This window comes from Mus pahari, chromosome 11, assembly GCF_900095145.1.
Source record: "Mus pahari chromosome 11, PAHARI_EIJ_v1.1, whole genome shotgun sequence".
In the NCBI taxonomy this organism is placed as follows: Eukaryota; Metazoa; Chordata; class Mammalia; order Rodentia; family Muridae; genus Mus; species Mus pahari.
In genome coordinates, this window is record NC_034600.1 from 7836112 (window position 1) to 7851111 (window position 15000).

The window sequence follows — 15000 nt, forward strand, 5'->3', positions numbered from 1 at the left end:
GCAACCCTATAGGTGGAACAACAATATGAACTAATCAGTACCCCCAGAGCTCGTGTCTCTAGCTGCATATGTAGCAGAAGATGGCCTAGTCAGCCATCGTTTGGAAGAGAGGCCCCTTGGTCTTGCAAACTTTATATGCCCCATACAGGGGAACGCCAGGGCCAAGAAGTGGGAGTGAGTGGGTAGGGGAGCAGGGCAGGGGGAAGGTATAGTGGACATTGGGGATAGCATTTGAAATGTAAATGAAGAAAATATCTAATAAAATAATTAAAAAAAATGTCAGGACCCCTGAATTCAAGAGTGATTTTGTGATGCCTACACCCTGCTCATTTTTTCTATTGGAAGAGGATGCTAAAAACCTTCCTCTGTGTTTTGAAGGTCCATTCCTGTTCTTGCTAAACCCTGGTGCGTTTGAACACATCTTCACTTTTGAAGCCTCTCGGTCTCCTGGTTGCTGACAACAGGCTCACTGCGTGCTCTATGCCAGTGGTGAGCAGAATCTGCTGAGGATCATAGACCTCAGAGGTGTCAGTGGACACCCAAGAGCCAGAGACTAGACAGCAAGACAACCACACAAAACAAAGCTGGAGACACTGCCTCCTCTGAGCATCATGGGACAGTTTTACTCTGCTGAGGAATTGGCTCCAGCATGGGAAACTCCTGCAAACCAATTTTGACTCCAACACCTCAGAAAACCATATGCTAGCCCCATGTCCATCTGTAGTACCCTGAAATGACTACAGTGAGAAGATATTTTCCATTGAACTTGTCGCTAACTTTTCTGCCACTTCCCTAACCACAGTGCAGTAAACCTCATACATTAAGAAGAAAAAAACCCAGATAGATATATCAAACGCCTTAAAAACCAGTGGGGCTCAGATCGCTTCTCCACCCCCGCTGTGCATTATACTGACCTGAAGAGAGACAGTTTGTAAAATACATCAGAGGAAACCTCATCCTAATTCTGGAGCTAGGGTTCCAGACTTCTAAAGCCTCCCAGGGCCCCTATTGTAGTCCTAGTGCTGCTGTGCACTGCTGGTGACAGACCATGTTCTCACTTTAAAAGCCTTTTAGGTGAGTATAAAATCTTAGCCAGACTATGAAATTGGTGGTTGCTAAATAGCAAGCCAAAACATTCACATAATCCCGTTCCTAGATGTAAAAGGAACTTTTTATTTTAAAAGTACCTTTTGTGGTCTACTTGAAAAAAAAATTTTTTTGACACAAGATCTGTTTATTGTAGGATTTTAGCTCCTGTTTGCTCAGGACAAATATTCCTGAGCAAGTTGTACCATAGAGTTCTGTCTCTGCCTGAGCAAATGTGGTGACACAACATGCCACGGCTCCTGTCCTCTGTGGCTCCCTGACATACTGAGTGACCTATGGACGGTGAAGAAAGCACTGCACAATAGTGCCTTGAAACCTGTGTTCTGTTCAGAGGTTGGAAAATGTCCCAAGGAAACTGTTTAAGTCCCTATTGAAGATTATATGAAATTGTAGACATAAGATTTTTGTTTCATTTGGTTAAAAAAAAAATTAAAGGACTAATCTATCTCAAGTACTAATGAGAATCTATCAGAGGAAACAAACACCTGCGATAATCAGATATTTTGTTTTGATAATGGGATCTGTGGTTTTTTTTAAATTTCTTGTAATAAACATACATTTTTAAAAGCCATGTAATGACAGCTTTAGTATCTTTAAAAATGGAACTTAAGCTTACCTCTACTCCATTCAGATGTATCATTTGTACATAATTAAAGAATGATTAATAAGAACCTCAGAGCCAGTTATTCCTCCATCTCAACCTGCATCAGGCTCCTTATGCCCCAGGTCAAGGTCAATCCTACCCCATCTCCTGTGGGGCTGGGACATAGGAGACCTGAAGTACAGAGTATGTACAGAAGCTCTGAATGGCTGAGGAGCTCAATTTCCCCACATACTCCAGAGCCTCTGTTCTGCCCAGGTACCCCATTCCCTTGCTCCCCAGGTTTCTACTCATCTGCTACAATCCTCTTTGGACAGACACATGACAAGAACCCAGGAACTGAGCTCCAGCTAGCTCTGAGTCAGACCTCAGACCTTGCAGTGTACCTTTGTGCCTCAGTTTTCCTTTGTGACCTAAAGTGACAACAGGCTTCCAGGCCCAGCTTCTCAACTGAAATCCAAGCCTTAATTCACTGGCTGTGTCAGAGACCTGGTGTCCCGAGGATATCAACCATCACTTGGAGTCTGTAGGAAATACAGCTCACATTGCACACCCCCACACACACCACACCATCAGAAGCTACATACTTACAGGATCCCCAGGTGACCTAGTACTCTAAGATTTAAAAGCACCAGTCTGATGCTGAAAGGTCACAGTGTTAGCTTCCTTCAATCTGCATGCCAGACTGATGGCGATTTCTTACTGAGTTCTTATCTTACCCACTCTATTTCAAGTTTCCCCTCCCCCACCACACATGTGCAGCCTATCAAAAGCCCAGCCTGATCACACTGAGGACAGTATCAGAGCTTCTGGAATGGCAAACACTGTTCCCACAGGCCAAGATAACGCATCTCCCTCTCTGTACTCCTGGGAAAGTCCTATGGTCCCTAGAAAAGAGCAGTTATAAGGATTACATGTTTGCCACAGCATCTGTGTATGTGAATAAAATCTCTTTCTAACTGTAGCTGAGAGAATTCAGAAAGTTGTCCCAAGGAACTGTCAGGGGCATGGATGAGGGTACAGGGAGAACCTTTTCTTTTCTTTTCCCTTTATCCAATGGCCTGCATTTCCCTATTGCTGTATTGATTTTAAAATGCCAAAAAAGCATCCTCTCCACGAGAGGATGTAAAGCAGGTTGTGGACACCAGCTACCATACTAAAGAAAGCACAAATGCTTCGGAGTACTCCTGTGCCTTCCAGGATTAATGATATTATGGAAAACCTGCTGAATAATTCATAGAATTTCAACAGTAAAATCATTGAAAAGTCAAACACAGCCTTCACAGTTCTCTAGACAAGTTCTATAGACAGCCTTCACAGTTCTCTAGACACAGTTCTCTAGACACAGTTCTCTAGACAGCCTTCACAGTTCTCTAGACACAGTTCTCTAGACAAGTTCTCTAGACAGCCTTCACAGTTCTCTAGACACAGTTCTCTAGACAGCCTTCACAGTTCTCTAGACAAGTCACTGCAAATATTTTTTCTTAACATGCAAATATTTTTGTTTTTTAAGGATTAGTATCAAAGTCTGAACTGTGAGATTCTAAGTTTAAACATTAAAACCTGTAGAACTAAAAGAAGTCAATAACTAGATATTTGATGACTAGATATTGATAACTAGCTACTTGCACCTGATCTACATGGCCACTGAAGTCTACGAAAATCTGCCAAGCTGAAGGCAGTGGGTCCTATGAGTATTTGTGAATTTTACAAACCACTATTCACTAAGCCACCACAACATTATTCTCACATTTCCAACGGGGAAAAAACCAACAACTACAAGTTCCTTTTAAAACCCTAATTAAATTTTACCTTATTACATGATATATCCATAACTCAAGTGTAAAAAAAAAATCTTAAGTTTTTAGAGGTGAGTAATTTCCCACTGCATACATATATCACACATATATCATATATATAACATACATATAATGAGGTGCATAGGCGGCTTGTTTCTGCACTCTCCTGCAGAAGTCCTCCTTCTCCCTAGGCTCTCTCTCACAGCAAACCCAGTGAGGCTTGCTTCCTTGCATTCTCCCTCAGAAACTCTGCTTTCCCCATCCCTGCTTTCCCCTCCCACCTTCCACCTCCCTGGCAGCTCTGAGAGGACTCAAGGAGCCATGGGTGCCAGCCTGAGTAAAACAAATGACAAAACCCCCTCAGCTTCAGTGGCGCCAAGGCCAGCACTCTCCCAGATAACCAGGTGCAACTGGTGTCTATCCTTGAAGAAAGGAGATTAGGGTCCCATGCTTAAATCATAGGAAAGAGGTAATCAGAGGTCACGGACAGTTATGGCTGACCATAAAACTAGTTCCTGGTAGCCCCACAAAAGACACTCTTTAATCCCCCTCTCAGCCTCGCGGTTCCACCCTACCCAATGGTATCGTGTCTGAGTTACCCACCATCCCTCCCCATCACCCTAAGCATTCAAGGAATTTCTAACTATGCTGTATATAAGTGCTGAAACACCTGAGCTTGCGATTGCACTCTGGACCTACACTTTGGGGAGGTTTGCAATCAAGTCAAGACTCATTATAAAGGACTCTTATGCAAATTGCAGTGGACTTCGAAGTTCTTGAGTGCTTCTGGATTTCTCTCGGAATCAGGGCATAACAATAACATCATACACATATCATAAACTCACTGATGACATTTGGGTCACATTCACCATTTGGCTATGGTATAAAATACCACTTTGAGCATGGCTATACAACTCCTAATACCTTGCTTTTAGTTATTTCAGGTAGATACTCTGAAATGAATTGTTATATTATGTGGTTTTTAGTTTTCTAATAATAACTGTCATATTGTTTCTAAAGCATTAAAAATGACACAATGACACTACTGATGAACCCTGAAGACATTGTGGGTCTAATATTGAAGACAAATTTGTCTAATACTACTCTGTTGTATACTTAAAGATGGCTGATGGAGCAAATCATAACCCATGTGACTTTGATGTTTTATTTTCCTTATGGCAAATATATGTATCAGGAAGAGAAATAACTTAGATATTTCTAGGTATAAAGCAGATACTATATTTTATGTGTAAGTATCACCTCCAATGTCAGGGGATGAAGTAAATGTAAAATTAACCATGATTCCCATGGACCATGAACATCCTTCATCTAGACAGGTTAACAGAGTAGAAGGTACCAAGCGTACCTGAATAAATGAAGCGCAGAATGTCTGATAAACAGGAGCAGAAGAGGGCATCCTTAACAATGACATGCAACGGTGGGTTGCTGGGGGCTTCCTGGCTAGCGCCTGGAAGCACAACATCTCTGTTTATGGCAAAGAGATCCTGGGTGGTTCGGATGATACTGGAATCCTGAATGTCGGCAGGGCTTTTCACATTGAAAAGCAGCATGAAAACATGGCTTACAGAGCAGAGAACGATCTTGTGGGCTTCCACGACACCCATCACTTCTGGGTGATAAAAAACCACATCCACACACTGGCAGCAGAGCAGCAAGTTATTCAAGTCGGCGTGGTAGTGTGAGGCCTCGGCCTTCAGGACAGGCATCTTTTCTGTTTCAGAGGGAAATGGAAATGATAACACGTTGTCACTCCTACAGCCCTAGTAATTAAAAATAAGTATTCTTTTAAAATGAGGTGAAATTCTACCAAGTACCAATACTTGCCTTCTTTTATTTTTGTTTAACCTGCAAACTCCTGATTCTGTATAGCTTAACCTATGCATATATGAACTAGTTTATCAGGGATTACTGAAGCACATTTTACAGAACACACAAGGATATGATTTTATATTTTATAGTGAAAATTAAAACCTAATAATATGCACAATAAGATAACATTTCTCATTATTTGTATCTCAAAACAAAACACTTCCTCATGTGCATTGCTTTAGTATTGGGGTAGGAGTCATCCACCTGATTTTAAAAAGCTCACCTAAGTTTGGAAGAGCCTATTCTCTCACAGGCTGTCTGTCCTGTGATAGGGTGATGTCAAGGGCCACAATTCAACGACAGTAAAGTAACATCCTCACATTTCCACCTCCAGAAAATGTGATGCTTCTAGCTACTCTATTGTCTGAAATCACCTTAACAACTTAACTTTGATCCTAGTCTTTTTTTTTTTCCCCTTCTAGTAAAATCTACTTCACCCAAAAACAAATAGTTGCCTCTGCTCAGCACACCTCAGCCAGGGTGTCGATGGCAACCCATGGGCTCCTAGGGAGAATATAACCTTAGATTTATCAAAACTAGTTTGATCCTACTGAAGGGAGAAGAGTATTCCATCAGCTCAGAATATCCACAAGCCATGTCCTCCCCACAGAACCTAACTAACTGTAAGATGTCTGGTCTCTCACTTCTTGGCAAACCTGAGCAGAGGGACATGGAAGAAGGGAAATGGCAAAGGATGACACACCATAATCTAAGTGAGTGTGTTTAATTCCAGCAGCAACAGAAATCCTTTATTCTAAACAAAGCTTGGAGGCTGGGTCTGTGACACAGATAAGCAGCTTTGTGGGCCAGGCTCCCTGCAGTGTACCCCAACACCACCTTCCCTTCTCTGACAAGGACCCTCACAGGACCGGAAATGCTGTCAGTCTGAAAGCCGGTACTAATCCTTATGTTAGTCTCACAGACGACTAGGAGTACTTAAGCTGGTCTGGGTTTTATTTAGTGCTTGGCCCACAACTCTCCAAACCGAAAGACACATGAAAAAGCCTTGGGAACACACAGGCTGTATCTGCTACCCAGATACTGTTGGTGACCTTGTACACTATTACCCAGTCCACCAAATGAACAAGAACTGGGGACGTTTCCATCAGTGTCAAATGGTGTGGGATGTTTGATTCCTCTGAGGAATGAGCATGCTCTCTACCTTGGATCACTCGGAACAACTAGCTGTCTATACTAACTGGTCTTTTCCAACCCTGAGAGAATATAAGGTGCAAGCTTCTAACATCTAACAGACCTTCTACTTATCTGAACTTTTCAAAACTAAAAATGATTCTTCAATTTTAATTTGTATTTCCTTGGTTTATATTTATATTCTTTCGACAAGTAGTTTTCCAGTACCTACTTTACATTTTTTTCTTCTTAACAAACAGGGATACCTTACATTTATAGAACACACACTGACTACTCAATACACACACACACACACACACACACACACACACACACACACACACACACATATATATATACATATGGTATGATGGGGATTTCAAACTCATCTTTTATGTTTCTTCATAAAATATAGATACATTATTACAATAAACTACAGTCATCATTCAATGATAAAAAGTACCTATTTTTAGAAACAATATAAAAGATAAAATGATCCAAAATATCCTAATAATGATGAATGTAGTTTTATTTTTATATTTACACTCAGTTGCATAAACAATACAGTGCACACATCCACCCTTGACATCCTGCAAACATTGTCATCGAGCCTTATCTCTAGACATGAAGATAAGCACAGACAGAGACAGATATACACAACAGCCAAATTCTTTAAAAGTAAATAAGCTGCAGGTGTTCGGCCACTGTGGCTCTGAAAATATTTAACATTATATCTGAGCACTGACTTACTAATCATAATAGTTTAGAAATTAACAATAATTCTACAATTTCATCTGCTTTTCAGTTCATATTAAAATTTCACCAAGCGTCCCAAGGTTGCCTTTCAGATGTCTTATTGAACAGCATCCAACTAGGATTTATGTATGGCCTTTAGAAGGCTTCAATCTCAATAGTTCTCTACCACATGCTAAAAATCTATAGGATCAAACATTGAATCAGTATTTCTTACAAGTGTGATTTAACTACTTCAGCTGAAAGGGTCACAGCCCTTGTCCCAGATAGGTTCTGAGCATGCTCAAATTTAAAAGCAATTTCTCTAAGATCTGTGACTTGTAAGAAGTGTGTTTTAATGCCTCCACACCTGGCTGTTCAAGTTGAGGAGGTCGAATCCCATGGAAGGAGCTGGTCATTTTCCTTTTCTTCATTTTTTCACTTGTCTTCTGATTTAAGGCTTGAATCATAAAATACTCCAACTAAACATGAATCAAATCAGAATTAGAAGTCCAACATGATTATTTGTGTTCCAAACCACTCCTGCAAATGGTTCCAATGTTAGCACCAATAATAGTAAATGTGTAAATAATTTTTACATGTTCTTATATTTTATATAAAATGTGTTATAATTATGTAATAGTAAAATAATCTTCAGTATTAAAAATAAATATATTTAGGAGGATTGATTTGCTTTGTTCCAACACAGATACACTTGCTTAAGAAAAAAATTATTTTCTTGAATAATCAAAAAAGCAACACACACACTGTAGTACCATGGCTATAGCTGTTCCCTCAGTGGGAAGCAATGTAGTAAATACTGTGACACTCTAGGCAGTAGTAGACTCGGTCAGATCTGTCCACAGGTGCTCCCATCAGTTAGGCAACTGCATTTGTTTCTCTTCAACACATTGTCCTTTAAAAATTAAAACTCTCCTCAACATACTGGCTCTGGGCCTGTGATATACCTCACAAGATCTAGGTTTTATAGAAGCACAAATAAATGTCATCAACCCAGCAAGATATTAAAATATTAATCAATAAAGCAAACTTTGAGACACAAAAGATATTATATATTCCTGTTCTCCCAAACGTATCATATAGGCATGTTCAGCCAGACTTAGCTTTAAATTCTCAAACTCCTCAGAGATACACACAACGTAGAATGGTCACCCCTAACTCCTGGACCCTCTTATCATCCCCATGCCCAAGGAATTCTCTGTGCACACGAGGATATTCCAAGTTCCAGATGTTCCTGTCCCCAATCCCTTTAAACAGTTACTCCTTGGCCACCTCTCAGGTATAAGGGTTCCAGCAATGTAGTCCACTGTCAGGATGGCAGGCCCATGAGAGTGCCTGTACAGGCCAGGGAACAGACTTTTGATCAGTGGCCCAGTAATCTGAGTCATGTGTCTGAGAGCCTCGTTATAGCTCTTTCTAACAGAATTCTGTGTGCCAATGGAAAGCTACAGAGCACTCTGAAATGTGAGCTGTATCTAACACTCAAGGAATTGAATCTCATTTTGTATTATTTCAATTAATATTAAAATCTAAATAGCAACAGCCACATGTGAAAGCACAGGCAGTTCTACAAAGTGTTTGTTATTTGCTCCAGGGTCAAATCCTTTGGATCTATTCATTTATACCCTAGGGAAAGTACACCAGATGATGGGGCTCTCTTAACCCCACAGGCAGGTACCCTCTTACTCGGGACCGAAAGGAATGCCATACAACTCTTCATCCCTAACCGAAATGTAAGATTTTAAATGCTCTTTCATTTCAGTATTATCATCTCTACCTGTATTTTTATAAATACCATAATCTCTTACCTCAAGATTTCAAGTTACAAATTACTACTCAAGAATCTAGAGAGAGACCTGAGGAGATGGCTCAAGTAGAGGTAAAATACTGGCTGACCAAGTGTGAGGATGTGGGTGCAGAAACCCCGAGCCTGTTTGCAGCCAGAAGTGGCACAATGAGTCTGTGACCTCAGCATTCCTGCCAAGAGATGGGAAGTGCAGACAGGCTATCCTCCAAAGGTCCTGGGCCAGCGGCTATGCTGTATGCAGTAGGGACAGCGAGACAGTCTATCTCTAACAAGGTGGAATGTGTGGACCAATATCCAAGATTGCCTTCTGACCTCCACATGGACGCACAATGGCACATACAGGTACATGAGTGTACACACATGTGTATGCACACACACAGACACACATGTCAAGATCGTCCTGATTCTGCTTCATATTCTAAGTATTAACATAAAGGAAACATCCCTGTCCCTCTCTCAACTTGGACCACATCGCAGTCCTTCTCATGTAACTGTAACTATACCACTAAACATTAGGAAGAAGGAGAAACATGGAAAAGAAAGAGAGATAGGGCGTGACCCTAAGTATTTCAGGCTCCAGAAGCTGTAATGGCCATCCAGGAGACTCTTATCCCAATAGAAATGAAACTAAACCCAACCCATGAAACGCCATCAAATAAAATCATTAAAGAAAGATGATACCATGTACTCCACATAAATTACCTAAGTATTTCATGGAAATGCAGTCCTTGATCAAATTAAAATATTTCAAACTCACTACAATAGAAATAGACTGAATTGTAGCTATTTATGTTTAATAGAAATCAGTATCATTTCTATTTGTTAATTATAGCCAGCTCATTGAACTCCAGAGAATGCAAAGTCTATAGTCATCTGTGGTAACTGTAATGTCTCAACACAACCATATGTTAAGTCCAAAGATCTCATACTTAAGGTAGAGTTGTTTTGGGTGTTGCCTTTCATTGATTATCAGATTTTTCTACTGAGAAGGCTTACTTCTTAGAGATCTTGATCGTTTAAGACCAGTAAATTGTTAAAGATGCAAATATTCTCCAAAGACCTTATACTTCTTAGTATTAGCTATGGCATAGGTATTGTATGTTGAGACTTACAATGACTACAAGACACACCAGCATTGCAGCTGAACCAAAGCCTGGCTCTTTCACATCCAACAAGAACCTGTCTATAGAAACAGTCCTATGTGTGTAGCTTTTTGTTTTCATTGAAAACAATTTTTATACAAGATATCCTAACTACATTTCCCCTCCCCACAAGTCCTCCAGATCCTCTCCAGCCACCCAACTCCACACCTTCATTCTCTCTTTATAAAACAAACTGGCAAACAAACTAATAAACAAAAATGCATAAGAAACACAAAAACACACCCACAAACAAAGAAACAAAACATATAAAAACACTAAATTGGAAACCCTAAAATACAATCAAAAGACCAGAAAGATTGGGGGGAAAAGCCCAAACAAAGCAATATGTATCAAAATCGACAAAACTGCCACTTATCTTAGTCTTTGTTGGCCATCTACTACTGGGCATGGGGCCTTAAGTTTGGTTTGTATTCTCAGTGAGACTCCCTTAGAGAAAAACTAATCTTTCCCTTTGCAAGTAGTTGTCAATTGGACGTGGCTTGTGTAGGGGGTGAGGCCTCTATCCATTTCCCCCCTTTCTGTCTCCTCTTGTACATAGTTCCCTGAGTCCTGACGGGAAGGCATATAGAACTGAGTGTACCTTTGAATCATAACAAGATTGGTTGTGAAGTCTTGCTGAACCATGCATAAAAGAAAATCAGTGCTTTTCAACTAATAAAGAGAACTCTTCAGGCCCACTTGTTCAGGTTACAAGGCTCATTCAGCTGTATATTGGATATTATAAACCAGCATGGGGAGATGGTTCCATCAGTGAAGTACCTGCTTTGCAAGTACAAGGACCTGATCCATGTGGAGGGAAAATGCTGGGCATGGCGGGAAGTACTTGTAATCTCAGCACTAGGAAGGTAGAGACATGCAGATCCCTGGGACTCACTGGCCAGCCAGCTTTGCCACTGGCGAGCTCCAGGGCAATAAGACCTAGTCTCAGAAAACAAGATAGACAAGAAGAACAACACTTAGGATTGACCTCTGACCTCTACACAACATATATTACCAACTGCTCCCCCATACCCCAGTAATGCCAAGCATGCTTCTAAAACAAGTGGACCTTTGAGGGACACTGACTAGCCAGCCTAGCTCACTTGGCAAATTGCAGACCAGTGCGAGTCTGTCTTTAAAGAAAGTGAGCTGTGTCTGATAACACCTAAGGATGTCTTCTGGCCTTCACATGCAAGTTTGAACATATACACCCATGTACACATGCAGGCATATGTATGTGCGCGCGCACGCGCGCGCGCGCGCGCGCGCGCACACACACACACACACACACACACAAGATGTCTATAAACTTGTGTAAGTTTGTATAATAACATGAGATTTTGACATACACAAAGACCAATATAGTATCAATTCTGAAAGATTCCAAAAATCATAATAGATGATAAAAATGTTGGATTAAGTCTATGCCACTAACTCATTGTTTCTTAAGGTTAAAACAAAGCATGCTTATAAAACTAAAGCTCCAATTGATGGCCTAGAAAACAGCTAAAGTGGCAGCCTGACAAATGACCTCCTAGGGCTTTCCACTTACCACTCCTCCAAAGTACTTTCCAATGTAGAAATCATCAAGGCTGTGGAGTTCCAGATATGTAGCTCCCAGTTCTTTGGCGAGTTGGATCCCTTCTGTGGTGGTAACACAGCTCCCTCGGTCTGAAGTACACAGGGGGCACGTACAAGGTAATTCTTCTGAGGAAAGGAATATAAAAACAAAGAGTTCTAAAATTAATCAGGAAATAAATACAGAGGCAGTGTGAATGCTACAGAATACAATCACGGTATACCAAGCTCAAGGTGTCAGTGTTGAAGAAGAGAAAGTCCGCAGGTGAATAGGCACTGACCACAGGCGAACAAATAGTGTTTTTAGAGAATAGGAGGACTGAGAAGTTGCTGAGTGGACAGTGTTCAGAGGAAGCATAGCAATGGCACTTCCCACCCAGCTATACAACCTAACATCTTATTATGGGACGATTAGATCAAATTCAACCATCTGATCGCGGACACAAACCATGAGAACAAAGGGCTGGATCTTCTTCTGTCATAAATTGTCCTCCAAGTAGATCACCAAATTTGAATAAATCTTACACTTTTATTTTAATGGATCCCTTAATTTGATCTCAATTTTAAAGTTGCATGCCACCCCCCTCATGCATTTTATATGCAGGGCATTCTTAAGGCAGTCATTTAGTTCTACAACATTCTCTAAAGAATTATTTCATGTTATATTTGGGTATTTTGTCTACATATATTTCTGTGTGGCATGAGTGTGTCAGGTACTATCAAAGGCCAGAAGACAATGTTGGATCGCTGGGAATTGTAATTGCAGATAGTTATGAGACACTATGGGTGCTGGGACAGGAACTCAGGTCCTCTGAAAGAGTAGCCAGTGCTCTTACCTGATAAGCCATCTCCCCAGTGCCCTAAAACATTCTACTCTAGAGATAAAACTAAATCAAATTAAAATTCATAGATTAAAAGTATTTAATAAAAAAATTGAACTTCTCAGGACTCGTGTGTGAATAACAGCCAAATTTACGACTGGAAAAGTGTGGCCTATCATATCTTTACAAACACTCTTCCTAAGGCCAAAATACAGCTCCCTATTCACCAGCCAGCTTTGCTTTGTCTCAGGGATAAATATCAGATGTGCCATGTTCAAATAGCAGCTAAGTCAAAAGAATGAGGCAGTCACTACAAGAACGGCATGTTGTTGCTGGTTAGTGTCCCTGGGAAGCACACTCTAAGATGTAGAATGGAATGCGGGTGGTTCACTGCTAAGTCAGGGTTACAGTGCTGTGATGAAATGCCATGACCAAAAACAGCCTGGAGAGGAAAGGGTTTATTTCACTTACACTTCCATGGAACAGTTTATCATCAAAGGAAGTGAGACAGGACCTTAAATGGGGCAGGAACCTGGAGGCAGAAGCTGAAGCAGAGGCCATGGAAGGGTGCTGCTTTCTGGCTTGCTCCCCATAGCTAGCTCAGCCTGCTTTCTTATAGTACCCAGGACTGCTAGCCCAGAGACGGTACCACCCACAATGGGCTCCCCATCAATCAATGAAGAAAATGTCAGAGAGCTGTTTACAGTCAGATTTATAGAAGCATTTTCTCAGTAGAGGTTCCCTCCTCTCAAACACAGTTGTGTCAAGCTGATAGAAAAACTAGCCGGCACAGAGATCCCAGAAACAACTCTGCTCAGGAAGGAATCTGAGCACAGTAAAGACTTCAGCAACAAGGCAGCTGTACCTGAGACCACACAGACACTCTGGAGGCTAGCCTTAAAGAAAGACAACTGAGCTCCTATATCTACCCAGGGATTAGGTGAGAGACATGGAGAGGACATTACTTTGGGCAAAGCAGCTCCTACCTGTGAAGATAAATGCCTGAAAGATACTGTGTACAGCATCAGCTGACAAGCCTCCCAACTGAGGGGGTGTGTGGAAGAGCCATGAAAAACATCAGAGCAACACTCTTAGCAAGCACAAAACAACCATGGGACTCAGCCACTATACACAGCTGGAACGTGTACGCATCTATATGGGATGCGTGCCACAGTGTCTGAGGCAAGGAAGGTCAAAGATAACTTTCTAGAGTCATTTCTTTCCTTCCGTGATGTGGGTTCCAGGAATTGAATCCCTGTCCTCAGTCTTGGCAGCAAGCACTTTTACCCACTGAAGCTCGGAAAACAGCGTGTAGTGCCTTTAATGCCGGAGCACTCAGGAGGCTGAGGCAGGCAGATCTCTGTTCATTACAGCTCAATTCTGGTCTACACAGAGAGTTCCAGGACAGTTACCTAGGGAGACCCTGTGTCAAAAAGAATGAATAAATAAAAATAGAGTTCAGAAACCATGTGCTTTTGTTTTCATTTTACAGAAGAGGGAACTGCAGCTCAGGTCAGTCAGGTGACTTAGTCTCCCAAAGCAGAGATTGAAAAACAAAGACAAAAGTGTCACTGGCTCCACCTAAAGAAAAAAAAAAAAAAAAAAAAAAAAAAGTGGCATATCCAAAAACAGAATAAAAAAGTTTGAATAGAGATGGTCAGTTCCCAAAATACAGTGATTAGAAACACTATTAAGCCATGCTCCTTTAATTATGCCATACATCCTAATCTGAACATATCTTTTCTAAGATTTCTTCAGTTTGTAGCAAGCTACTCATGTAGCATTTGGGCCTTCTTGAGAAAGAACAAATGGCGTCTCTCTTTACAAGGCCTTTGTGAACAATGCCTTGATTTTTCTGAAGACAAAGGTCTCCTTATGTGGCTGGAAGGGGGTGGGTTTGCAGATCACCTTACTTAGTGTTCCTCCTGGATAAAATTGAGCAAAGTCATCAGTGTTCTGAGAGTAGAATGAACCTGATGGACAAGTACGGCTAACAGTAATTTTTGTTTGAAACCAGTGGAGTAACATTTCTTTCTACTCAGCAAGAAGGAAAGCAGTCACACAATTAGCTGTCACTTGGCTAGTTACATGTTTTCTGGATCCCCAAGGATTTCTTTAAACCTGATGTAGACAATTTTCCCCCAACTGGTTACTTTGAGGGTCTCTTCTGAATCATTCCTGTGTTTCCACATATCCACCAGCTGTAGTTACTGTAACATTCTATGTAAAAGTCTTCTTGAGTTGGCTATAGGAGTCGGTAAAATACTGATAGACTAAATACATTCATACTAAGCATGTAACCACCAGAGGACCCAAAATAACACTTAATATTTAATATGGTTCCTCATGTTGTGGTGACTGTCAGACATAA

At 41.0% G+C, this 15000-nt stretch overlaps 1 protein-coding gene across 2 annotated transcripts in view; it reads right to left on the reverse strand.

Annotated features, from left to right (window-relative positions):
• The window catches only part of Rhobtb3 (Rho related BTB domain containing 3), a 124056-nt gene that overhangs the window by 27904 nt on the left and 81152 nt on the right, over positions 1 to 15000 (reverse strand). For both annotated transcript variants that reach the window (XM_029543921.1, XM_029543920.1), the window contains exons 5-7: positions 11783 to 11937; positions 7631 to 7742; positions 4874 to 5239 (exon numbers count right to left, since the gene is read on the reverse strand). In XM_029543921.1, the coding sequence (XP_029399781.1) occupies positions 4874 to 5239; positions 7631 to 7742; positions 11783 to 11937 (633 nt within the window). The remainder of the gene's footprint in view (positions 1 to 4873; positions 5240 to 7630; positions 7743 to 11782; positions 11938 to 15000) is intronic.